We start from the raw sequence: 26,113 nt of genomic DNA, 5'->3' as shown, positions 1-26,113 counted from the left end.
AATAAAAAATAAATAAATCCAATCCTCCACAATCATTGAAGCATTAACCTGTGGTGTATTCTGATGGGCACTTCATGATGGAATTAGATTCCTCTCCAGAAAAAAAGAAATATTGAAAAAAAGTTGAATTGATGAAATAGTTATTCTAGAGCATAGAAACACGTGTACTCTTACACGTTCTTGTGGCTTACCTCTGTCCACTCCGCTAGGTAAGTCCGATAAGAAACCTGTCGGACGGGCAGAAGGGTTGGGTGTGCTTCGCCTGGCAGAACCCACACATGCCTTTCCTGGACATCAAGACCATTGACAACCTGGCTGACACCATCAACGACTACGAGGGCGGCATGGGGCTGGTCAGCCACGACAGGTACCAGCAGGTACCGCCATTATGTACTCCATGACCGGGCACTTATTTGTACTTCACATCCCTTAGCCGAATGTGCAACACAATTTAAAACCCTGCCAGGTCAATAGAATTGGGGAGAAAAGGGACATGTTTTCAAATAAGGTTTGTTCATTTCCTATCATTCTGATATAGAGCCGTTTGTTCCCCCCCCAGGTGGCTCAGGAGATCTGGGTGTGTGAGAAGCAAACCATCACCAAATTGAACAGACTTCCTGGCAAACAACAAATATTTGAAATCAAAGATTGACAACCAAGCACATCTAGAGCCCCTGCAAACTGAGCTAGTAAACCCAATCTCCATCATGGACTTGGCCTCCAAGTGCATGGGTGGTGGAACAATATTCCTCACCCGCTCCGGGGTGACGTTTCCCCTAGGTACAGCTCTAGGAGAAGATTCCTCTTCCCACAATCCTAACCATTAGTGGGGAAAATGCAAAACTGACCCAAGAACAGCGTCTAAGGGCAATTTCACCCACCTGCTTCCAGCTCAGTCTGCACTCCAAACGGCTGATTTCACCAGAAGCATGTCAAAGTGCATTATAGAATATATTCCATTGTGCTGACATCATAAAAAGTGTATGCAGCAGCTTTTATGTCATTTATGATATTTCAAAGTGACTTGTTTTCCTTGTGTAAAAGAGCCTTAAGGATGCCATATTTTTATCAAACGTTGTATGGCAAACAGTGTCTGAATAAATTGATGAATGGACAATTTAATATTTACCATAGTGGGAGTTCTTTAAATAAATAAAACGCATTCAAAATGGCATTTTTTATTAATTTAGTATTTTCCTTTGAGAATGTAGGGAATACAGTGCTATTATCCAAAACAATTTACAATAAGAAAATAAACAGTATTTTACATTGTGTAAACAAAATGAGAAGCAAAACTATTTATGAACTGATCGCCGCTTTGGATTCTTGCTGTTGAACCCAAACACTCAATATGCAACACACATCATAGCCCACTGCTAAATGTGAGAAGCCAACCTCTTTCTTCAACCACTAGCATAATGCTAAGCCTTCCAGTTGCTGGTTAGCCAAATGCCGCCTTGGCTTAAACCACCAAAAAATGTAATTTAACGACATTACAGAATGGGAGGTAACTGTTGGAACTGGATCATCATCATAGTCCTCTTTAGTAGCAAATCACACGGATGTACCTTCGTAGTGTTAACTGATTCATTCGTGAATTCAGGCAGAAAAATCTTGGATTTTAGGTGTTATCCCTGATTTAGTCCCAATCTTAGTTACCTGTGTAGTGCTAGAGAAAAGAAACAGGATTGAATTTGGGAAACGCTGCGTTAGAGGCTCTGATTTTAGAAGTATAAGAAGGCACCCTTCTAAGGTTTCAAAAGCAATAACAGTGGGCTTGTGATTGAGCGATTAGTGCCACTAGCTGCAGTTGAAGCAGTGCATCTAGACAGAGCTGGGATAATCGTCACCCAGACTATGCTGAGCCAGTCAGCTAGGTGCAGCGTGACACTTGGGACTAAGACCACCGAGCACAGTCGTAGCTACTAGCTAGCGGTCCCGAGCCTCAGCAGAAAGGGCTGGAGGGTCACCTCAATACTTAGTCTCTACTGATTGTCGTCGTCTGAGACCTGGTCAGGTGGGATGGCCCGCGTGTGGCTGGCCCGAATGCTGGTGATGTGGGGACAGGAGGCGATGAGGTTGGAGATGCCAGAGGGGGTCACACCTGAGCCTTCCAGATTTACCTGGCTCAGACGCATGCGCTTCAGGAACTTCAGTCCTGAAGGAAACATAATACACAACAAGAACGTATGTCAAATTCCTTCCAGCTCTAAATGCTGGTATTCCATCTCTAAACCTCAATTGGGATTCACAGGGCATCATTGAAAAAGAGACCATGGTCGCAATAGGGATTCCCTTACTTCATGAGTATTAATGCTGGAATTCAATGGTAGTAATTGTGGATAATGAGCGGGACCTTACCGTGGTCAGTGATGCGTGTGCGGCGGAGGTTGAGCTTGAACAGCTGAGCACAGTGGACCAGACCTCTCCTCACCACCGTGTCACCCACCTGAGTACTGGCCAAGCTTAATACCTGGAACATAAATAAAACATCAATGCCACTAATCATAGTTGAAACTAAGCGAGCAGAAATGAATTTAGTACATGTAAAAACAGTTGAAACTAAGCGAGCAGAAATGAATTTAGTACATGTAAAAACGTGTATGTACTGTGTTTGTTACAGTCCGCATGGGAGGGAAACAAGCGGAGTGACCAAAGGATTAACGCTGTGGCTTTGTGTTGATTATGATCCTTCGATGTCGGCTCTTCCTATCATTGTGAAGCAGAATTCACCAAGCGTTGGATTGTTCACCCACTAATAGGGAACGTGAGCTGGGTTTAGACCGTAGTGAGACAGGTTAGTTTTACCCTACTGATGATGTGTTGTTGCAATAGTAATCAAAAGTATTTGTACAGTTTTATCGACTGATACAATAGTTGTCTATAGGGTTACATGTGTGCTCCATACCTGCAGGTGTGGCAGACAGGTGACGAGGGCAGCCACTCCTCGGCTGGTGACGGCTGTGCGGTCCAGACACAGCTCCAGCAGCTCCTGCAGACTGCACAGGGAGGGCAGCCCCATGTCTGTCACCTGGGTGTTACTGAGAGACAGCCTCTTCAGTCTGGAGACAGGAGCATTTCTATCAGGGTCTTATTCATTAATGCTCACCGTAACAAAACCTTTTTGCAACGGAAAGAAAACCAAGCATTTTTTTTTATTGGACAGGGAGTCACACCCTGTTTCAGTCTGTTATCTTGTGTTTGGTTCCTAATGAATACGACCCAGCACTCCTTAATTTACAACAATGTTAGAGGCAACTGTAGGCGATGCTGGTGAATCAGCTAGAGAAGTGATCCTAGTCCTTGTGTACAAGTTCTTGTTCCATCTCAGCAGTAACATAGCTGATTAGTCCCCCCAAAAAATTTGGGGATTAATTACTGCCTCTGGCTGTGGTAACGATTAGTCTCATATTGACACCTAAAGCGGATAATGTGTGCATCCCAAATGGCACCGGTCCTGGGGGCCTCCATAGATACACGTTTTGGTTTTTGCCCAGGCACTACACAGCTGATTCAAATAATCAAAGCTTGATGATGAGATGGTTATTTGAATAATTGGGCAAAAACCAAAATGTGCACAACCAAAACGTGGGAAACGCTGTCCTACGTAGTGTACTTCCATTTGGGAAGCAGAAAATGTAATGAGAGTGATCTGACCTGGTCATGATGGCCAACTGGGTGACCCCGTGGTCAGTGACGTGTGTGTAGTCGGTCAGGTCCAACTCGGACAGCAGGGACAGTCTGGAGAGGAAGGTCAGGCCAGTGTCCGTCACTGAGTGGCGTCCAGGCAGGGTCAGCTGGGTCAGCCGGAGACCTGGGGGGGGGGTACAGACAGTAGTTTAGTAAATACCGTACAGAAAAATGATAAAGTGCCGGTCATACAAAACATTAACATCTGCAGCAATATTCCCCTCTAAATCAGGTACGAGACCGCGGGAAACAGGAGACTGGACTTAACAATAACATTGATTGATTTTTAATCAAAAGCAGGACTGCAAACCTTGAGGCCCTGATTTGAATAGTCCTGCTGTACATGCTAGGGTTTGGTGATGGTCATGTTCAAACATCATGGAGAGGTCAATAGGCGGGAACAATGCAATTTGAAGGACACATTGGTTATACCAGAACTGTGATTTGGTAATAATGTCCTTTTTATTTAAATTGTTGTTAAATTGTTACAAATCATTGTTTTATTTAAACTGTGTTAGATGTTTTTTTTAAATATAGTTTAGGCTGCAGAATTGGTAGGGCTGTGTTTCTCTTGCTCATAAAAGTACACAGATATCAGTTGTATTAGCCTACATATTAAAAATAAATAGTATAGCCTTGTAGGCTATTGTTATTTCATCCTGATCATCTGGGTAAGTGCATTTGCAACATTCTTTCTTCCATTAGGCTACTTTGACAGTTTCAGACAACAAAAAGGAAGTGACGGGTTTTTCACTGAACAGAAATAGAAATGCAGCATGTAAAGTGTTGGTCCCATATTTCATGAGCTGAAATAAAATATCCCAGAAATGTCCCATGTCCACAAAAAGCTTATTTCGCTCAAATTTTGTTTACATCCCTGCTAGTGAGCATTTCTCCTTTGCCAAGATAATCCATCTACCTGACATGTGTGCCATATCAAGAAACTGATTAAAAAGCAGGAACATTACACAGGTGCACCTTGTGCTGAGCTCCTCTGTCCAGTGTTTGTGTTCTTTTGGCCATCTTAATCTTTTATTTTTATTGGCCAGTCTGAGATATGGCTTTTTCTTTGCAACTCTGCCTAGAAGGCCAGCATCCCGGAGTCGCCTCTGACGTTGAGACTGGTGTTTTGCAGGTACTATTTAATGAAGCTGCCAGTTGAGGACTTGTGAGGCATCTGTTTCTCAAACTAGACACTAATGTACTTGTCCACTTGCTCAGTTGTGCTCCGAGGCCCCCCACTCCTCTTTCTATTCTGGTTAGAGACAGTTTGCGCTGTTCTGTGAAGGGAGTAGTATACAGCGTTGTACGAGATCTTCAGTTTCTTGGCAATTTCTCGCCTGGAATAGCCTTCATTTCTCAGAACAAGATTAGACTGATGAGTTTCAGAAGAAAGTTCTTTGTTTCTGGCCACTTTGAGCCTGACATCGAACCCACAAATGCTGATGCTCCAGATAGTCAACTAGTCTAAAGAAGGCCAGTTTTATTGCTTCTTTAAAATCAGAAAAACAGTTTAACTGTGCTAACATAATTGCAAAAGGGTTTTCTAATGATCAATTAGCCTTTTAAAATGATAAACTTGGATGAGCTAACACAACATGTCATTGGAACACAGGAGTGATGGTTGCTGATAATGGGCCTCTGTACGCCCATATAGATATTCCACAAAAAAAAAAATCTTCTGTTTCCAGCTACAATTGTCATTTACAACATTAACAATGTATACACTGTATTTCTGATCAATTTGATGTTATTTTAAAAATTGTCATTTTTGTTGCTTTTCTCTCAAAAATGTCTAAGTGACCCCAAACTTTTGAACAGTAGTGTATGTATTGAAGGGTTAGCCACAACAACAAACAAATAAATAAAAAAATCAATTCAGTATGTGATTTGTTAAGCCAAATTTCCCTCCTGAACTAATTTAGGCTTGCCTAAACAAAGGGGCTGAATACTGATACAATGACTATATTTTTAGTCAATTTTTTTTATTTATCTTATTTTTCTTCCACTTTGACAGAGTATTTTTGTGTAGATTGTTGACAAAAGAATAACAATTCATTGATTTTAATCCCACTTTGTAGCAATCAAATGTGAAGAAATCCAAGGGGTCTGCATTCTTTAGCAAGGCACTGTATGTGTTGAACATTCAGGCTATGGCAATTAGGGAATAGGTCCCCTGGCATGTTGCTCTGCTGAATGCTCGCTGCGCAACCGTGCGCTGCAAGACTCCGGTGGAGCAGTCAAATTCAAGTATGCTAAACCATTGTTGTGACATCACGATGGCTGTCAGACATCATCGACAGACAATGGAAACGTAAATTTAAAAAAAACAAATATGATTATATATCTATATAAATTGACCAATTGTAGTACACACACACACACACACACACACCTGAAATGATCTGGAGGGCGTGGTTGCCGTCTGCGACAGAGATGCCTGCCAGGCTAAGGGCAGAGAGGGTGGAGTGGACGGCCAGGCACTCCAGAGAGCCCTCCCTCACCCCCGTGCCATCCAGGTACAGGGTCTGCAGGCTGGGGAGGGCCGCTAGGGCCGACACATCTCTCACCTGACGGGAGGAGGAGGAGATATCATTATGCTAAGTGAAACAACTTATACCAATGTTGGTTGTTGATGACTAATTGTTCTGTCTGTATGAGTGTATGTTTGTGTGTTGAAATGCAGAGCTATTGTGGCTGTGTGTGTGTGAATGTGTGCGAACACAAGAATGAGAGTGAGAGAGCTACCTTGGTGTGTTTGACGCTGAGCAGTCGTAGCTGTGGCACACAGGCGGGCAGCGCTGCCAAGGTGGCCTCTGTGACCGAGGTCTGGTTCAGACTGAGCTGGGTGAGTGACGCAGGAGCAGACTGCAGGTAGAGCACCATCCCTACGTCACTTACTTTGGTCTGGTCCAGTGACAGGAAAGACAGGCTCTTCAGTCCTTGGAGAGAAAGGGTACAGGGTGAGATAAAAAAAAGCACTTTACCTTAGTCCTCCTTTAAAGTGATCATTATTTTATACAGGAGTTGAACTATTGGGAATTTAAAAGGTTGACACTTACCTATAATTATGAATTCAATCATTTAAGTTGAAACCCCAATCATGCAATACTATGCTCCCCAAATTCATTTATTCTTTCATTTTTAATATATATATTTTTTTATCGTGGATGACTTTAAATCAGTTTAAAAGACAGCTTATTCTTTGATCTAAAGTTCTTGCATGGGGTCATAGCAGGCTACTAGGTTATTAGGGGGGGGCTTAAATAATTTCAGCATTACAAAGCTTGCCCCCCTCCTTCTCCCTTGACCTCTATTCCACATTAAAAACCTCATTCATCCACAGGCGTTCCATGCTGTAGCCAGGGTCTTATTCATTAGTTCACAAACGTTTCATATTGGACAAGTGCAGGCATAGCCCCTCCCAGTTTGTCTGTTTTCTTCAGTTTGGTGCCTAGTGAATACAACCCAGGGTTATTGAAGAGCCTCACCTGTGATGTGTTGCAAACATGAGTCAGTTAGCTTGCTACATGAGGTCAGGTTCAGGTGCTGCAGTTTCAGTAAGCTGCACAACACAGAGAGGCCCGTGTCTGGAAAACAGGAAGACAAAGAGAGAGAACCTTCAGTATCATAGCAACCATGCTGCAATGATAACAGGCCATATGGTTCTCAAGAGATAGCTCACCACAATATTTGGGTCATTCCACAAAAAAGGTGCCTTTTACGTCCATTTGATATTTGAAGTAGAAAATGTGCACCAATATTGAAAGCCTGTTATATTAAATGAAGAGCCCTTTAACCCTATACTCTCGTGGAAATTGGCCTATCTGGATAGGGCCACATTTTTATGTTTCTAACAAAGGAACTATGAAAAGCATTTGCATGGCCATGGTTGCAATTGAAAGAGAACACTTTTGGAGATGAGGAAATTGTCCGACCAAAGGTGAGGACACAACAGTTCACCTGACACAAGACTGAATCCAAACACTAAACTGTTCATTTGACGTGCATTTTACATTCACTGTTCTTTTCACAGCATTTGTCAATAATGAAATCTGAAAGCACTTGATACATTCAGTAACATAATAAGAATATTAATTTACATTTGAGTACGCAAGATAAGAAAAAAAACAATTACGAGAGTTTGAGTGAGAGGCCTAACTGGTGTTTTCAAGTGGCCCCTACACACACACACCTCTCCAAACTGTGTTTCTAAGTCATTTCAATGCACTCAAGGAAAGCGCCTTCCACTAAAAATGTTTTTTTTTGTTGCTCTCCTAGCTTTGCCATTGAGGAACTGAAGCAAGTACAATTGTATTTTTTTTGTTTGGAACACAGCCCTGCGTCCCCACCAATACGCAATTACTGTTGTTTACTCAATCCAAACATGTTCCATTATAATTTGCCATCTGGGTCAGGTGGGCATCATTTGAAAGCGTATTTGATTGCCAACATGGCGAGCTAAGTTATAAAATACAAATCGTACAGTGTTAGGCTTTCAAAAAGGCACATCAGATAAACAGATTGTACATTTTGATGAGAATAGAATGGAGTCTTTGCTTGTATGACTAATCCTCTCATCTTTCAGAACACATTGATTCCTCTTGATTTACAGCATTTCCTTCACTGTGTATCCCAAACAGCGGGAGGGCTCGGGGCATCTCGTCACGAGCAGTGCTCAAGTTTATTAACGGCTGTCAGTCAAAACCCAGACTGAGTATTTTTTTTTTATCTCACCAGTTCATAAGACCTTCTCACGTATAGACTATTTTTTCCTAGAAAATTGATTTCTGACACTTATCACAGTATCACAAGCTATAGTCATTTCAGATCATTCTCCTCTTACTATTAATTAATTTATACCAAATACACAGCCTAATTAAATCTCCCGTGGCAGCTTAAATCACTACTGCTATCAGAAGAAACCTTTGATGCTTTTATATAATCTCAAATAGAGCCATTTCTCGATCTTAATCAAACCCCTGGAATGTCTCCTCCAACAGTATAGGAATCAATGAAGGCTTATCTAAGGGGCCAAATTATTTTGCACAGCGCAAGATTAAGGAAGTGCAATATTCAACACCTAGGGGAACTTACAAATAAAATATTGGATATGGCATATTCACACTCAGATTTACTAAAACAACGTTTGACACTTCAGACAGTTTGGTCTTCTTTCAACTCGATAAGCTGAAAATCTGATCAGTAAATCTCAAAGAAAAAAAATAAATGAAGCACACCAGCTGCATCAGAGAAGAGCAAATTAAAACAATACCTGAGAACTAACAAGCCGGGTAACAAATGTATTGATCATTTAGAGGTCAATTCAAGCTTTCGGAACTTTTACTCACATTTATACATTTCGGAATGTGCTGGTAATGCTACCTTACTCAGCACCTTCTTTGAGAACGTAGATATTCCTACAGGTGAACCTGAGATAGAGATGTTCTTTTAACTCAGCAGCTGTAGAAGAGATTGTGTTGGTGATTAAATCTATGCAGTGTGGTAAATCGCCTGGACCCAACGGATTTCTGAGTGAATCCTTTAAAATAATTCTCAGATCAACTCTCCTCTCTTGCTTTCTGTATTTGAGGAATCATTCTCCTCAAACTCTTTACCTTTGACAATGAGACAAGCATGCATGTCACATTCTGAATAGGAAAAATACTAAACATTGTGTGGTTCATAATAGGCCAATTTCTTTACTGAATTGCGATGTAAAAGGTACTTTCTAAGATGATTGCCTGTCGTTTTGAGCCAGTCATTCCCTCCATTATCTCTACAGATTGAACTGGTTTCATTAAAAATCGTCATTATTTTTTTCAACATCAGATGTCTTTATAATCCCTATTCATCTGACACACCAGAGATATTGTTATCACTGAGAAGACATTTGATCGGGAGGAGTGGGATTATCTAGTTTACACTCCCAATTTTATGTCCTGGATCAAAGTCCTTTACTCCTCCCCAAAGACTGCAGTGTGCACAAATAACCGTTCATCCCATTTCCAACGTAAACGTGGGGCAAGATCCCCTCAGCTGTTTGCCATCGCAACTGAACCTTTAGCCATAGCAATACGTAATAACACCACTATCAAAACGTATTCGAAGAAGGGGCTTAAGAGCATATAGTTTCACTCTATGCGAATGACATGCTATTATACATCTCTGACCCTATAACTGGTCTTCGAGAGATCCAGGTTCCACTAAAAAGTTTATAGATCATTATTAATCCTTCTGCCATGCAAACTTATTTTAGTCATGTGCTCTTCAGAATGAATACACAGAAATTGAAATATTTGAGAGATCTCGCTCCCAGGGTGGTCAAGCACTTCCGAACTTAAAATATTATTATTGGGCAGCTAATAAAAGAATCAATCTATATTGGATGACAGAAATCCCCGATGTTAAAGGCCGGAAATGGTTGACTTTGGAGATCTCAACCGGTGGCCCCACCGACTTAAAATGCCTTACTCTGCTCAACTTGCATTAGCTGAGCCGGTTTCAAATACACTAAAAACCCTATTGTGAAACATTCTCTAAAAATCTGGAAACAGTTCAGGCGATCGTTTGGTCTCAGTGAATTTAACTTCTGACCCATTATTAAAGAACCATACATTCTCTCCATCATTATTAGACCAGGCATCTCATTTCTGCTCTGGAAAGGGATCTCCTCACTGAACGACTTGTATATTGATATGGATTTTGCATCCATTTGTACATTTAGTACAAAAGTTTAATATTCCTAGATCCCATTTCTTTAGATACCTGCAATTGTGTAGTTTAGCATCTTCATATTCTCGTCACTTCCCATCACGCCCACCTAACTCCCTTCTGGATTCTATTTTTAAAGTGAACCCTAATATCAAAGGGGGCATAAGCATGATCTATACGTTATTAAACTCACACAATCTGGATTCTCTGAACTTTTAAGAACCAATGGGAAGAGGATTAATGTGAACTTTCAGATGAAACTGGACAGAGTATACATAAGAGAATACATTCTTCATTTATATATTGTAATTCCATTTAAAATGTTGTTGTTTTTTAAAGTCAAATTATCCAAGATTACACCAGATTTAGATCCCACCTGTGACTGATGTAATAAGCAGGCTCTTGCTACTTTTTGCACATGTTTTGGACATGCCCGAAATTGACAGATTTCTGGATATCCATTTTTGAGTTTTCTAAGATACTGGAGACACCAATAGAACCTTCTGCCTTTATTGCATTATTCAGAGGGGCACCACTGGAGGCTCCTCTAAACAGTTCTATGGGGAAAACGCTGGCATTTACTACTCTTCTAGCTAGAGTCTCATACTATTTAAGTAAAACATGTGTTTTTATTAAGTGGAACATGTGCTCTTTGACAGAATGTTCAAATTAGGTGAAATCAAAAATGTTTTTTACACTTCTCAAAAAGGCAACTAATTGGTGGTACGACCCATCTGTATTCCTTAACTTGACATTCATGTGGCATTGACAATAGTGTTGCCATATAGCAAAAGTAGTGCACTATATACAGAATAGGGTGCCATTTGGAATGCATACTCAGTCAGTACTAATGCTGTCAAGGTAAAAGGTGTACCTGTGATGAGAGGAGAGTTGACCAGGCTCAGGTGCTTCAGTGCAGTGAAGGCCCGTAGCTGCCGGAGTAGCTCATTGGTAGAGTACGGGTAGCAGTTGAGGACAAATTTCTGCATTGGGCAGCCAAAGAAGAGCTCCAGTGTGCGTGGGCGAAGGAGCCTCTCACGGGACATGTGACTGAGCAGGAGCTCTGCCAGCTCAGGGGTCAGACATGACAGACTGCTGCTGTACTGCATGCTGGGAGCTGAGAGAAAAGGAAATGCATTTTCTATGCAGCTTTCCTACCATGACATTTCTGTGACCTTGCTCAGGAATTTTTACACAACTGCAATGAACCACAACCAATATCATTGTATGTACAATTCTGACCATTTCTGAGGTGAGACGGTTGGGACAACAGTCTTTTGGCTAGGTCATTGTCTTGGCTAGCAGTGAGGCCCCTTTAATAACAATGTTTGAGTGCAAATAACAGTGTTGGACTTTAAAGTTGTTCTCTGACCTGTCATGAGGTTGACGGTGGCCCGGGTGGCCATTACACAAAGGGAGGGGACACTGGGCGTTCTGAAGGGTCTCTTGGGCGGAGACGGGTGGCCTTGGGAGGCCTGAGGGTCGTCCTGGGCGGCTCTCTGGAGGCGCTCTACTGCAGCCTGGCCCGCTGCTCCCGGCACCATGCGACCTGCAGCCTCCTCTGGCTCCACTGCTGGGTCACCTACCACACCCTCCCTGAGAGAGACACACACACACACACACATTTGTATGTTCACAACAAAAGGGCACAAGGCTGCATCAAGATTCTCCACCCTTGTGTACACTTGCACACACCCACTCATGGATTTAACAACGGTGGAAAATTCCTCAAGCCAATCCTTACACCAATCCAATGCTTTAAATCCATGACGGGGTTGTGCAAGTGCACACTGGCTAAAATGTGACAAAACTCTCGTATTTACACAGCAGGTCCATAGTAGCAATTTTTTGGTCCTGGGACCTTCCTCAGGCAGCATGCCATCAAACCTACATGCCAAATTTGAAGTCTGCATGCCAACACATCAAATCAACTCTTATGGTTGACCTTCGGCACAGGTCTACGTGTTCAACAAGCAAGTTTATAACAAGGCGTTGCAGTGCTGATCAAAACTTCACGTTGACAAAAAAAAAAAAATCCACTTTCTATAGTTACCCATTACATTTTCTTGGGGCAAAAATGCTTTTGTTACAGTCTAAATGCTATGTAAAATTGCTTTTGTTTACGGTCTAAATGCTATGTAAAAATGTTATTTTTTTATTTCACCTTTATTTAACCAGGTATGCCAGTTGAGAACAAGTTCTCATTTACAACTGCAACCTGGCCAATGTAAAGCATAGCAGTGCGACAAAAACAACAAAGTTTCACAAACAAATGTACAGTCAATAACACAAAAGAAAAGTAGAAAGATCTATGTACAGTTTGTGCAAATACAGAAGAGTGGGAGGTAGGCAATAAACAGGCCATAGAGGCGAAAATAATTACAATTTAGCATGAATACTGGAGTGATATATGTGCAGATGATGTGCAAGTAGAGATACTGGGGTGCAAAAGAGCTAGAGGGTAAGTAATAATATTGGGATGTGGTAGTTGGGTGTGCAATTTACAGATTGGCTGTGTACAGGTACAGTGATAAGTAAGCTGCTCTGACAGCTGATGCTTAAAGTTAGAGGGAGAAAAAAAAGACTAGCTTCAGAGATTTTTGCATTTCGTTCCAGTCATTTGCAGCAGAGAACTGGAACGAAAGGCGGCTAAAGTAAGCATTGGATTTGGGGATGGCCAGTGAAATATACCTGCTGGAGCGCGTGCTGCGGGTGGGTGCTGCTATGGTGACCAGTGAGCTGAGATAAGGCGGGGCTTTACCTAGGAAAGACTTATAGATGACCTAGAGCCAGTGGGTTTGGCAACGGATATGTAGTGAGGGCCAGCCAAAGAGATGGGTGGGTAGTATATGGGGCTTTGGTGAAAAAAACAGATGGCACTGTGATAGACTACATCCAGTTTGCAGAGTAGTGTTGGGGCTATTTTGTAAATGACATCGCCGAAGTCAAGGATCGGAAGGATAGTCAGTTTTACGAGGGTATGTTTGGCTGCATGAGTGAAGGATGCTTTGTTGCGAAACAGGTAGCCATTTAGAGATTACATTTTGGATTGGAGATGATTGATATGAGTCTGGAAGGAGAGTTTACAGTCTAGCCAGACACCTAGGTATTTGTAGTGGTCCACATATTCTTGGTAAGAACCGTCCAGTGTAGTGATGCTAGTCGAGCAGGAGGGTGCAGGCAGCAATCGGTTGAAGAGCATGCACTTAGTTTTATTAGCATTTAAAAGCAGTTGGAGGCCACGGAAGGAGTGTTATATGGCGTTGAAGCTTGTTTGGAGGTTTGTTAGCACAGTGTCCAAAGGGCAAGATGTATACAGAATGGCGTCGTCTGCGTAGAGGTGGATCAGAGAATCACCAGCAGCAAGAGCGACATCATTGATATATACAGAAAAAAAAGAGTTGGCCCGAGAATTGAGCCCTGTGGCACCCCCATAGAGACTGCCAGAGATCCGGACAACAGGCCCTCCGATTTGACACACTGAACTCCATCTGGACCCATTGCACACGCAGGCAATGAGGCAGTGATCGCTGAGATCCTGGTTGAAGACAACAGAGGTGTATTTAGAAGGCAAGTTGGTCAGGATGATATCTAAGAGGGTGCCCGTGGTTACAGATTTGGGATTGTACCTGGTAGGTTCCTTGATAATTTGTGTGACATTGAGGGCATCTAGCTTAGATTGTAGGACGGCCGGGGTGTTAACCTCTTGATACTATGGGGGCGCTATTTCATTTTTGGATAAAAAGACGTGCCCGTTTTAAGCGCAATATTTTGTCACAAAAAGATGCTCGACTATGCATATAATTGGTAGCTTTGGAAAGAAAACACTCTGACGTTTCCAGAACTGCAAAGATATTCTCTGTGCGTGCCCTAGAACGTGAGCTACAGGCAAAACCAAGATGAAACGGCATCCAGGAAATGAGCAGGATTTTTGAGGCTCCGTTTTCCATTGTCTCCTTATATGGCTGTGAATGCGAGAGGAATGAGCATGCCCTTTCTGTCGTTTCCCCAAGGTGTCTGCAGCATTGTGACGTATTTGTAGGCATATCATTGGAAGATTGACCATAAGAGACCACATTTACCAGGTGTCCGCCCGGTGTCCTGCGCCGAAATTGGTGCGCAAACCTCAGCTGCAAGTATTTTTCCATGTAAATGAATTCAGAGAAGAAAGCAGGCTTCCACGAACGATATATCGATGAAGAGATATGTGAAAAAACACCTTGAGGATTGATTCCAAACAACGTTTGCCATGTTTCGGTCGATATTATGGAGTTAATTCGGAAAAAGTTTGACGTTGTTGGTGACTGAATTTTCGGTTCGTTTCGGTAGCCGAATGTGATGTACAAAACGGAGCGATTTCTCCTACACAAAGATTCTTTCAGGAAAAACTGAACATTTGCTATGTAACTGAGAGTCTCCTCATTGAAAACATCCGAAGCTCTTCAAAGGTAAATGATTTTATTTATTTGGTTATCTGGTTTTTGTGAAAATGTTGCGTGCTAAATGCTACTCAAAATGCTAAGCTAGCTTAGCATACTCTTACACAAATTAGTGAATAGCTATGGTTCAAAAGCATATTTTGAAAATCCGAGATGACAGTGTTGTTAAGAAAAGGCTAAGCTTTAGAGCAGGCGCATTATTTTCATTTTATTTGCGATTTTCAGAAATCGTTAACGTTGCGTTATGCTAATGAGCCTGAGGCTTTATTCACGATCCCGGATCCGGGATGGGGAGTTTCAAGAGGTTTTAAGCAAGTTCCAGTTTAGGTCACCTAATAGTACGAACTCTGAAGATAGATGGTGGGCAATCAATTCACATACGGTGTCCAGGGTACTGCTGGGGGCTGAAGGGGGTCTATAACAAGCGGCAACGGTGCTACCTTATATAATGTTACTTACCCTACATTATTCATCTCATATGCATACGTATATACTGTACTCTATATCATCGACTGCATCCTTATGTAATACATGTATCACTAGCCACTTTAACTATGCCACTTTGTTTACATACTCATCTCATATGTATATACTGTACTCGATACCATCTACTGTATCTTGCCTATGCTGCTCTGTACCATCACTCATTCATATATCCTTATGTACATATTCTTTATCCCCTTACACTGTGTATAAGACAGTAGATTAGGAATTGTTAGTTAGATTACTTGTTGGTTATTACTGCATTGTCGGAACTAGAAGCACAAGCATTTCGCTACACTCACATTAACATCTGCTAACCATGTGTATGTGACAAATTAAATTTGATTTGATTGATTTGATTTGAGAGACTTGTTTCTGGAAAGGTGGGTTTTTAAAAGAAGAATCTTGAATTGTTTGGGCACAGACCTGGATAATATGACAGAACTCTGCAGGCTAACTTCGTACCCTTTGGCAGCTGGAGAATTTTACAGTTAGGGATGGAAATTTCAGGATTTTTGGTGGCCTTCCTAAGCCAGGATTCAGACACGGCTAGGACATAGTTATAGTCTAAATGCTATGTAAAAATGGTTGAGTTGTATAGTGCTATTCAACTGGTAATTTTCCATGACTGTCTAGTTTTCCTCTTCTCACAGAGCACAAAGGAATGATTTGCTGCTCCTTATCTCTTCAAGCACCAGAGGCCTGCACAAGGTTGAAATCTTCTTGCAGCTGAATAGGCTTTAAAGCACTCATCACTTCCCTCAGTTAGACATGTAGGCTGTGAGAATCCCTTAGGAGAGGCAAGCAGTTCTTTGTGTAAGAAGTATATAATGACTGCGCGTGACTAACTTTGAGTTTCCTGTGGAGGCGATAGCATGGCTATGATATAGGCTAGGTTTAGGCTGGGCACTCACCGGAGTCTGTTCCCCTGGTCTGGCCAGTGGTGTCTGGGCTCCATCCGGTTCTCTGGGAAGAATGGTAAACGGGGCATACCTGCTGGAGTTGAAGGTCCAATGCAGAAATGTATCTTAATATCAAACCATTTCTGGGTAACAATTAAGTACCTTACTGTGATTGGTTTTCATTTAAAATGGTCAAAAACAATAAGCTTCTTAGCAAAGAACAATTTCTCAAGCAAGAATTTTGCTCGGATTGTCTGGGCGTGGTCTGAGTAGGGAGGGGAAAACTGAAAATGAGCTGTTATTGCCAGAGAGGTAACTCAATCATCAAACTCGTTATTATAGGTCAATTTACAACCTGGTGATGTCACCACTAAAACAGTGGGATAAAGCTTTTCAAACAACACTTACACTAAAAGGGCATTATCACAATTGTCATAGTATTATCCCAACCTGGGGTGTCAGGGTAGCCTAGTAGTTAGAGCGTTGGACTAGTAACCGGAAGGTTGCAAGTTCAAATCCCCGAGCTGACAAGGTACAAATCTGTCATTCTGCCCCTGAACAGGCAATTCACCCACTGTTCCTAGGCCGTCATTGAAAATAATAATTTGTTCTTAACTGACTTGCCTAGTTAAATAAAGGTAAAAACATTTTTTTTAATTATCCCAACCTGGTGTGGAAATATAAAAACACAGAAAAAACTGCACTTGGCCTTTAACCACAGTTATTACTTAAGGCCTTTATAATACAGAAACACTCAACACCAACATCAAAATCTCTATTAATTCTAACAGCCATAGAGGTTGAATTACTTCAGAAAAATATCAAAGCTATTTAACAATCTGAATGAATGTCTTCACATGCCTCTCACCAACATCTTCTCAAGTCACAATCTTCCTCTGTGACTGTAAAAAGGAATCCCCGGCAACGAACTTCACAAACTCAAGTGTTACACACAGATTACTGTCTGTCAGAATTCCTCAGAGAGACCGCTTTTTGTTGTTGTTGATGATGAGTGCAGCACCAACCGGCGAAAGTGGTACAGTCGGGGGCATTCACCTGCTATTTCCCAATCAAAGTAACTTTCTCACAGTCAGAGAGGCAATAGAAAGGAGATCTCACATCATTAACTGCCCAGTTGGCTCACTATCATGACCGCAGCCATGGAAGGTTAGTTCAATGGATTTCTACACACTGGTTCACTTGATCTGCTGTTAAAAAAAAAAAAGTTTTAAAAATAAAAGATTCCCAAGGGACAGTAGATTAAATCCTACTGCAAATGGGGCTGCAGTGGTCATCAAGTTCAAAGCCATGGTCATTTGTGCAACAACTGTTGCAGAGAGTAAGAGGGGTCATCTGTTTTAGACTGCAAAGAACACAGAGTTCAGAGGAAAGAGAAAAGAGAGGAAGGGCTGAGAGTCAGGGGCAGGGCACAGGGTAAGAGTCAATTCCAAACAGGTGGGGGCAGTACCATTGAAGGGGAAGGGTGGCTCTCTCCCCCCCTCTGGCAGCTCTTCATCTTCTGAGCTGGCAGCTTCCTCTGCATCACCAGGATTCAGCATCTGGCCACGTCCTGTCAGTAAAAAAAAAAAACAGCATCAAAACTTTGGTGTGGAGTGAAGTTGCCGCTAGATGCTGATCTTGGGTCAGTTTCACATTTTCCCCACTCATGGTTAAGGTTAGGATTGGGAAACAGGAAGCTGATCCTAGACCTGAACCTATGGGAAACGGCACATTCAGCTAACCCAGAGAACGCCTGAAAGAAACTCAGTGCCTGTAATGGTGTCATCACAAAGTGATGCCTCAAACTAGTGGGTCCATAATGTAATTGCCTGTGCAAGTAAGGCAATTATACAGCGTTACAGGGTACAGAAAAAAAAATTTATACTCCAAGGAAATACATTTCTGAAGGTAGAAAAATATCTGACAAGTCATCAACTAAGTCATCAACTAGGATACTATTGCTTTGAGTGGATAAATTACATTCTGAATGGGATCTCCATATGCCACGCGCAAATCTTACCCCAGGAATGAGAAGGTCCGGTCACTGGGGGACCAACACCGGGGATGCCTGCGTAGCCCACTGCTTCTTCCCACAACAGGTGAGACAGAGGTGGGGGCCGAGTGGGATCCTCCATCCCTCCCTCCTCTAGCCCTGGTATCTGTGGCTGGGGAGGCGCAGGAGGAGGAACCACCACCACCTCCTCCTGGCCCAATAAGAGGCGTGCAGCTGGGCTGGGTGGGTCCTGGGGTGTCTCTGGGGGCGTGGTCTGGATGCAGAGGGCAGCATTGGGCATGAGGCCCAGGGAGCGCAGGGAGCAGGCCAACTCCGCCTCCCCAAAGCGTTTACGCGGAAACCCCTGGAGGAGAGAGAAGGAAGCCAGGGAGGGGTGGCGCCCAGAGATGTGCTCCACCACACTGCGCAGAGGGGCGTCGGCCAGGAAGCGCTCCCTCATGGACTCCCCAGAGGGCAGCCGGATCTACAGGGACACAGAGGGTGAAACCTCCATTATATCATACCACCTCAATCTCCATCTATGCTAGGCTACACAATTCATGCACGCCTCTACAATAAACCAATAGGGATGCTCTCAAGTCAACAATCAAGACGGAAGTCTACCTACGCAGTTAGGCATATGTAAACATTGCCAGAGGAGGAGGGTATAGCCTCACCATGAGGATGCAGTTGTGTTCCACACTGGTCTGGACAGTACCCCCCAGCCTCTGGCCTTGGCTGCTGCCTGGAGGGGACATGGTCTCAGTGGGGGTGCTCGGCTGGGTCTTCTTCTCCTGCAAGCTTATCCGGTCCTCTGCAATACGCTTCAGCACCAACTCACGCTCCTGACGGAACAACACATACAGTGACAGTCAAAAGTTTAGACACACCTACTCATTCAAGGGTTTTTCTTTAGTTTCACTATTTTCTACATTGTAGAATAATTGTGAAGACATCAAAACTATGAAATAACACATATGGAGTCATCTAGTAACCAAAAAGAAAAGTGTTAAATCAAATTATATTTGAGATTCCTCAAAGTAGCCACCCTTTGCCTTGATGACAGCTTTGCACTCTTGGCAGTCTCTCAACCAGCTTCATGAGGAATGCTTTTCCAACAGTCTTGAAGGAGTTCCCACTTACGCGAAGAACTGCTTTTCCTTCACTCTTCGGTCCAACTCATCCCAAACCATCTCAATTGGGTTGAGGTTGGGTGATTGCAGTGGCCAAGTCATCTGATGCAGCACTCCATCACTCTCCTTCTTGGTCAAACAGCCCTTACACAGTCTGGAGGTGTGTTTTGGGACATAGTCCCACTAAGCAAAACCAGATGGGGTGGAGTACCGCTGCAGAATGCAATGGTAGCCATGCTTGTTAAGTCTGCCTAGAATTTGACAGTGTCACCAGCAAAGCACCCTCACACCATCACCTCAGCCATGGAAGGTTAGTTCCAATACATTTCTACACTGGTTCACTTGACTTGCTGTAAAGAAAATAAAAGATTCCCAAGGGACAGTAGATTAAATCCTACTGCAAATGGGGCTGCAGTGGTCATCAAGTTAAACCATGGTCATTTGTGTAACAACTGATACAGAGAGTGAGAGGGGTTATCTGTTTTAGACTGTAAAGATGTTTAAATGTCCACTGCTTGTGTTTCTTGACCCAAGAAAGTCTTCTTATTGGTTTCCTTTAGTAGAGGATTCTTTTCAGTAACTCGACCATGAAGGCCTGATTCACGCAGTCTCCTCTGAACAGTTGATGTTTAGAGGAGTCTGTTACTTGAACTCTGAAGCATTTATTTGGGATGCAATCTGAGGTGCAGTTAACTCTCATGAACTCTCTGCAGCAGAGGTAACTTGGTCTTCCTTTCCTGTGGCGGTCCTCGTGAGAGCTCGTTTCATCATAGCGCTTCATGGTTTTTACAACTGTACTTGAAGAAACTTTCAAAGTTATTGAAATGTTCCTTACTGACTGACCTTCATGTCTTAAAGTAATGATGGTCTGTCATTTCTCATTGCTTATTTGAGCTGTTCTTGCCATAATATGAACTTGGTCTTTTACCAAATAGGGCCATCTTCTGTATACCCCCCTACCTTGTCACAACAAAACTGATTGGCTCAAATGCATTAAGAAGGAAAGAAATTCCACAAATTAACTTAACAAGGTAGACCTGTTGATTGAAATGCAGTCCAGGTGAATACCTCATGAAGCTGGTTGAGAGAATGCCAAGAGTGTGCAAAGCTGTCATCAAGGAAAAGGGTGGCTACTTTGAAGAATCTCAAATATAAAATACATTTTGATTTGTTTAAGACTTTTTTGGTTTCTACATGATTCCATGTGTTATTTCATAGTGAAGACATAAAAACTATTATTCTACAATGTAGAAAATAGTAAAAATAAAGAAAAACCCTGGAATGAGTAGGTGTATCCAAACTTTGGACTGGTACAGTACGTCAGGTATCATGTCATGTCTGAGTGTGACTTGTTTGCAAAAAGGCTGAAGATATAGTCTCAATAATTTGAATAAACCAATATTCTGTATCAATTGTGTGCACTGAAGTATGTAACACTTGCAAGTACCACCCTGTGGCTATGCTGAGTGTGTATATGTGTGTGTGCGCTCAGTGTGTCTCAGCTGATCAAATCAGGCAGGTGCTGCTGACCTGTTTCTTCTGCCTCCTCTCATTCCTGGCCTCGTTGGCCACACGCATCCTCTGCTGCTCCTGGAAGTCACTCTTGTCCTGCCTGATACGGGACTCCAACGGCGGGGTGTCTGTGGATGGACTGGAGGGCTGTGGGGGTCCCAGGACTGAAACGGGTCCTTCAGGCACACATAAGAAACAGAGTGGCCCTAGTGGTCTAAGCCACTGCCTCTGAAGCACATGTACTGTATGTTGTACCGCTGCCAGGATGGGTTCAAATCCATCTCAATTCTCTTTCAGCACGCTCTCCTTTCACCTCTATCTATCCAATAAACTTACAAAATACAATTTAAAACATTGGAAACAGAAAGAACTGTCCTGAAATAAAGGGTGAAATACCTAGATGCTATGCCCAGAGTAGGGGGGTGTTCAGCCTCAAGCTTCAGTAAAGTAATACATTCAAGGCTACAATTTATAAGACAAAAATGTGTCTGGGGTGTACTAAAATGGCATCACTATATAACAAATAAGCATTCTTGGAAAGATGAGGGAGGGAGATTAGCTTGGAAACAAAAAGATTGGCTAATTCCTGCAAATTATACAGAATGGCCTGTCCTGTAAAAAGTTCCCTTGTATCTGCAGCTGGAAACAAGGTAGCATCCCCCAAATTCCAGAGTGTGGACTGAAGAGTCCATTCTTGTCTGTAAAATTCTGAACAGTCCCTTCACAAGTCAGAATGCTGAATAAATTTCATTTGGACTTACTCTACCGGTTGTCCACTGATCACATCGTAGTTGGAAAGTCTCAACAAAATAACCAACGGAAAGCATCATTAAACTGACTTCAAAAACACAGGTTTCTGTGTGCTGCTCCCACGATCGTTTGTTCATCACCCGAGGCACGCGCACAAGAGTTAAGTACACGCACACGATGCATGCATACTAACCAGTCTTGCAGGCTTCTACATGGATTTGCGCATATACCAGGTGATGAAATCTCAACAGCAGTACAAGCGTTTTGAAAAGTTTGATTAATAATAATAATAATAATAATAATAATATACATTTCTAGAGTCATAAGGACCAACCGCACAGACAACAAGTAGAGTATTTCGCATTCTGGCTTGTATAGGATTGTCTCAGACTAATACCTGCTACCACAGTCTGATAAATTAGGCTACAAACAAGGCAAAGCCAGTCTGCTGCTATAAGTTGTACAAGATAGGTATTTGAAAAAAGGGGTAAATGACTGAGCAGGGGTCAATTGTGCACAATAAAACGCAGGACTATTACATTACAGTATGCAATCAACCATGGAAAACAAATGTCTAATGACTCTTAAAATGGTGTGTCATACCTCTACTGTCAGCGGGCGATGTCTGTGCCTGTGATGTGCAAGAGCTCCCTGCATCTTTGGGAGGGTTGAATGCAGCAAACGGTGTTGCAACTGGCTGGGATGGATTTTTGACCAGCTTGTGCCTCAGATTTTCACCTTGTAAGAGCCTACCATAAACACATTGAGAAAATATAGAAAAACACCATTCAATATTTGACATATTCAGTTATTGACAACATTTGTCAGTTACCAATACTGTTTGACATTGGAAAACATAGTTCCTTGCCTGTCCATTAAAACAGGGTTATGGGTTGGGAGGACTCACCATTCAGTTGCGTCAGGCACAGAGAAGTGTCCTGCCTGCAAGGCAGACTGGATCTGCTCCTCACTGAAGCCCATCTCACACAGGGTACGGAACAACTCCCCAATAGTCTGCAACACAACAATGCCATAGGGTGTGAGAAACAGGAAACAGGCGAGCATACATGTACAGTATGCACAGACCGACTCTTGCCCTGCAAAGGGTGCCCTGGTGTCTTTGAGCAGATAAATCAGGAGAAGATGCCCTACAAAGACAAAGCAGTAGGTAACAACTTAACAGTGTCACTGATGCCTCAAGGAAGTGAAGTGTGACTGATGAGGAGTGTCTCTGATTTTTTCGCAAGTTAGACCAAAGACAGCAGCTGATTGAAGCTAGCTAGCCTAACGTTAGATATGATGGGGAAATGCTGTGCTGTCAGACAAGCATGTTTTCTAGGTCTGATGAAACGCAACAGTTTCCCATGTATTTTCAACTAGTTAGCTAGTTTAATTGGCATCTAGCTGTATTGTTTACTTCCAATGCCCATGAGTTAGCTAAGAGCTCTTGAACTTAGCAAAACAAATAGATAGCTAGCTAGATTCTTACTTGATTACATTACACAGCACTGGTAGTTAGCACCAAGAGGAAAAAGGGAGTGTTGAAGAGAAGACTGGGGCCACGCTATATCAACTGCTGCCTCATCACGTGAGAGATGCAAACATCCAAAAACAGATGCAAACAATATAGTCTTATTTTACTCTTAATGCATTCGAAAGAGAATGGCCTGATCCTCAATCACTGCTCTTCCAGAAATAGACATTTTATGGGACATTGTTGCAAAACTACTATGGTTCTGGTTAGCACTAACGTTAGCTAGTTATCTCTCTAGATTAGAAACTTCAAAGTGGCATGATGACAGTCAATCACTCTTTCTATACTCCCCTTCTTCAGGGAAATGATAAAAGTCTGGGTATTTTATCTCACTCTAACCTCAGGCTCCCGAGTGGCGCAGCTGTCTAAGGCACTGCATCTCTGAAGCGTCACTACAGACTCTCGTTCGATTCCAGGCTATATCACAACCAGCCGTGATTGGGAGTCACATAGAACAGCGCACAATTGGCCCAGCGTCGTCCGGGTTAGGATTTGGTCGGGTTAGGCCTTCATTGTAAAATAATTATCTATTCTTAACTGGTTTGTCAAGTTAAATAAAGGTTAAATAAACTAAACAGGGCTCTTTGGCTTTGTATCTTCAGGGGTTCCCAAACTCCTTCACTCGGAGCCCCCTACTGCGGAACTTTCGGTGCACGCCTATTTTTATGGACACAAAAGCGCTGCACATGACAAACTGTTCACACCCCTCCTGTTGGTGTACAGTATTTAGCAGTTTGAAAGCTAATTTTCTTCCCATTCTAAACATTTTTGCCATGTCTAATGTGGATTCATGTGATATTTTAGCGACAAAAAAAAACAATATCTATGGGCTAAAAAACGTTAGATGACATGGGCTAGCTGATCTGGACAATTGCTCTAAGATAACGTTAGGCAATGACTAAAATGGCAAGAGGAACTGATGATGAAATTCTACTATACACAACTTTCAAGAGTAACTTTAAAGCCGGACTGAGAGTTCCTTTAAAATAACAAAGTAACATGTTTTTCTTGGTGTGTGCCAACCCCTGGGGGAACGACCCACAGTTTTTGGAACCACTGCTGTAGATAACCAACGAGCTAGCTTACAGTCATGCTAGCAAGCTAACTTCTGCTACGGGAATTTACAATGGAGGGTGTGCTAACGAAGCAAGCTAACTTTAGGTACCAAGTCGTCCCTTTTAGAATCGGAGTGGAAGACAATGTTAACAGTCTGATGTATCAGCCAGCCAGCCAGCTAGCTTCTACTTATTGTACCAACTGTTCTTAGTTGTCAAGTCATAATTGTTATTCTTTAAAATTGTCTAGCTGAGTCTTACCGGAGTGGAATCCATACTTTCCGTTTCAGTGATTTTTCGGGTCTCTAATGAACCTCACTGTTATTATTTTTGCCTAAGCTTCTTCTTCTTCTTTAAAGTTTTATCGAAGACGACACGTATTATTGTAATGCCGCCACCTACTGTACGGGTCTTCTTCGATATGACTGCGATCCACGAGCAAATGCTATATGGGCATGCTGCCACCTACTGTTTTGGCTGTATATCAGACCTATATCTGCTGTCCGGCTGGCTGGTCTCAGACGATCCCACAGGTGAAGAAGCCAGATGTTAATGTCCTGGGCTGGCGTGGGTACACATGGTCTGTGGTTGTGAGGCTGGTTGGACGTACTGACAAATTCTCTAAATCGACATTGGAGGCGGCTTATGGTAGAGATGAACATTACATTCACTGGCAATAGCTCTGGTGGACATTCCTGCAGTCAGCATGCCAAATGCATGCTCCCTCAAATCTTGACATCTGTGTCATTGTGTTGTGTGACAAAACTGCACATTTAAGACTGGCCTTTTATTGTCCCCCAGCACAAGGTGCACCTGTGTAATTGTCATGCTGTTCAATCACAGTTTCTTGATATGCCACACCTGTCAGGATTTATCTCGGCAAATGAGAAATGCTCAGCAAATGTTCAATCACAGTTTCTTGATATGCCACACCTGTCAGGATTTATCTCGGCAAATGAGAAATGCTCAGCAAATGAGAATGCAAACAAATTTGTGCACAGAATTTGAGAGAAAAGCTTTTTGTGCACATGGAAATTTTCTACAATGTTTTATTTCAGCTCATGATACATATTGGACCAACACCTTGTTGAACACATCCCACTTCTGACACCAATGTATTGAAACAGGCAGGGAGCAGGTCTCGAACCCTCAACCTTCTAGCCCGAAGTCCAGCGCGCTATCAACTCTGCCACCAAAGCATGCTCAAGCAGCAGAGTCGATTTCCACGCTTATAAACCCAGGGTCGCTACAATATGTTGTGTTTATATTTTTGTTCAGTATATAATCCTTGTTTCATTCTCAGCCAAGATCTTTATTTTCTTTGAAAGGTATTCTACATGTACATCAGTCGGGTTTTAGACAATGCTATAGTACTATCTCTGCTCCATCCCTATTTTTAAATGATGTGGTTGAATTAGGAGTGAGTGATCAATAGCATCGAAGGCCTTTGACAGGTCAATGAAGAGGGCAGCTCAATGTTGCTTTTTATCCAGACAATTAGAGTCTTTCCTCAATTGGCCCTAGACCAGGCTGCATGTAACTGGTTTAACAATGACTTTACAGATACAAATTTAGTTCTATCTACTGATGTTTGTTAAATCAGGTTTCCTGGATATTACGAATGGGGTCCCGCAGGGGTTGATTCTGGGTCCTGTACTCTTTACTGTTTACATTAACAATATTGACTTGCTTGTAAAAAATTGTACCCTGCACTTGTATGCCAATGATACTGCTGTGTATGCTATTGCACCCATGATTGAGCAGGCTCTATCTGAACTACAGTCTGCCTTCATTGTATTACAGAAATACTTTTTTTGACCTGAAATTAGTAAGGAATGCAGGTAAAACTAAACATGTTGTTTTCTAGAGCGTATAAAAATAACTCTGATGATTTAAGCATATGGGGTG

The 26,113-nt window shown here is 42.4% G+C and overlaps 1 protein-coding gene across 2 annotated transcripts; it reads right to left on the bottom strand.

Moving 5' to 3' along the window:
• Positions 1-1,162: 1,162 nt before the first annotated feature.
• Positions 1,163-25,024, bottom strand: LOC135522548 (uncharacterized). 2 transcript variants are annotated; one of them, XM_064948915.1, is made up of 17 exons: positions 24,467-25,024; positions 22,524-22,630; positions 22,220-22,365; positions 20,885-21,042; positions 18,899-19,066; positions 18,249-18,705; positions 17,697-17,798; positions 16,241-16,319; positions 11,777-12,000; positions 11,279-11,521; positions 7,182-7,280; positions 6,439-6,632; positions 6,086-6,260; positions 3,658-3,814; positions 2,909-3,062; positions 2,362-2,473; positions 1,163-2,158 (listed from the first exon to the last, which is right to left on the bottom strand). In XM_064948915.1, the coding sequence occupies exons 1-17, from the start codon at positions 24,479-24,481 to the stop codon at positions 1,986-1,988; spliced, it is 2,763 nt and encodes a 920-aa protein (XP_064804987.1). In that variant the 5' UTR covers positions 24,482-25,024; the 3' UTR covers positions 1,163-1,985. The 2 variants fall into 2 exon arrangements, with proteins under 2 accessions (XP_064804987.1, XP_064804986.1); XM_064948914.1 differs by having other exon boundaries at positions 16,241-16,322; positions 24,467-25,023.
• Between the last annotated feature and the right edge of the window lie 1,089 nt (positions 25,025-26,113).

The sequence above is a fragment of the Oncorhynchus masou genome, chromosome 30 (genome assembly GCF_036934945.1).
Source record: "Oncorhynchus masou masou isolate Uvic2021 chromosome 30, UVic_Omas_1.1, whole genome shotgun sequence".
NCBI classification, from domain to species: domain Eukaryota; kingdom Metazoa; phylum Chordata; class Actinopteri; order Salmoniformes; family Salmonidae; genus Oncorhynchus; species Oncorhynchus masou.
Note: the sequence above shows the minus strand (reverse complement) of the source record. Positions and strands in the feature narration are given on the sequence as shown.

Excerpts from the sequence above, each read along its gene's own strand:
- LOC135522548 (XM_064948914.1), bottom strand. Across the intron at positions 6,261-6,438 it reads TCAGCGTCAAACACACCAAG|GTGAGAGATGTGTCGGCCCT; the intron begins GTAGCTCTCTCA and ends TCCTCCCGTCAG. Across the intron at positions 2,474-2,908 it reads CCTGTCTGCCACACCTGCAG|GTATTAAGCTTGGCCAGTAC; the intron begins GTATGGAGCACA and ends TTTATGTTCCAG.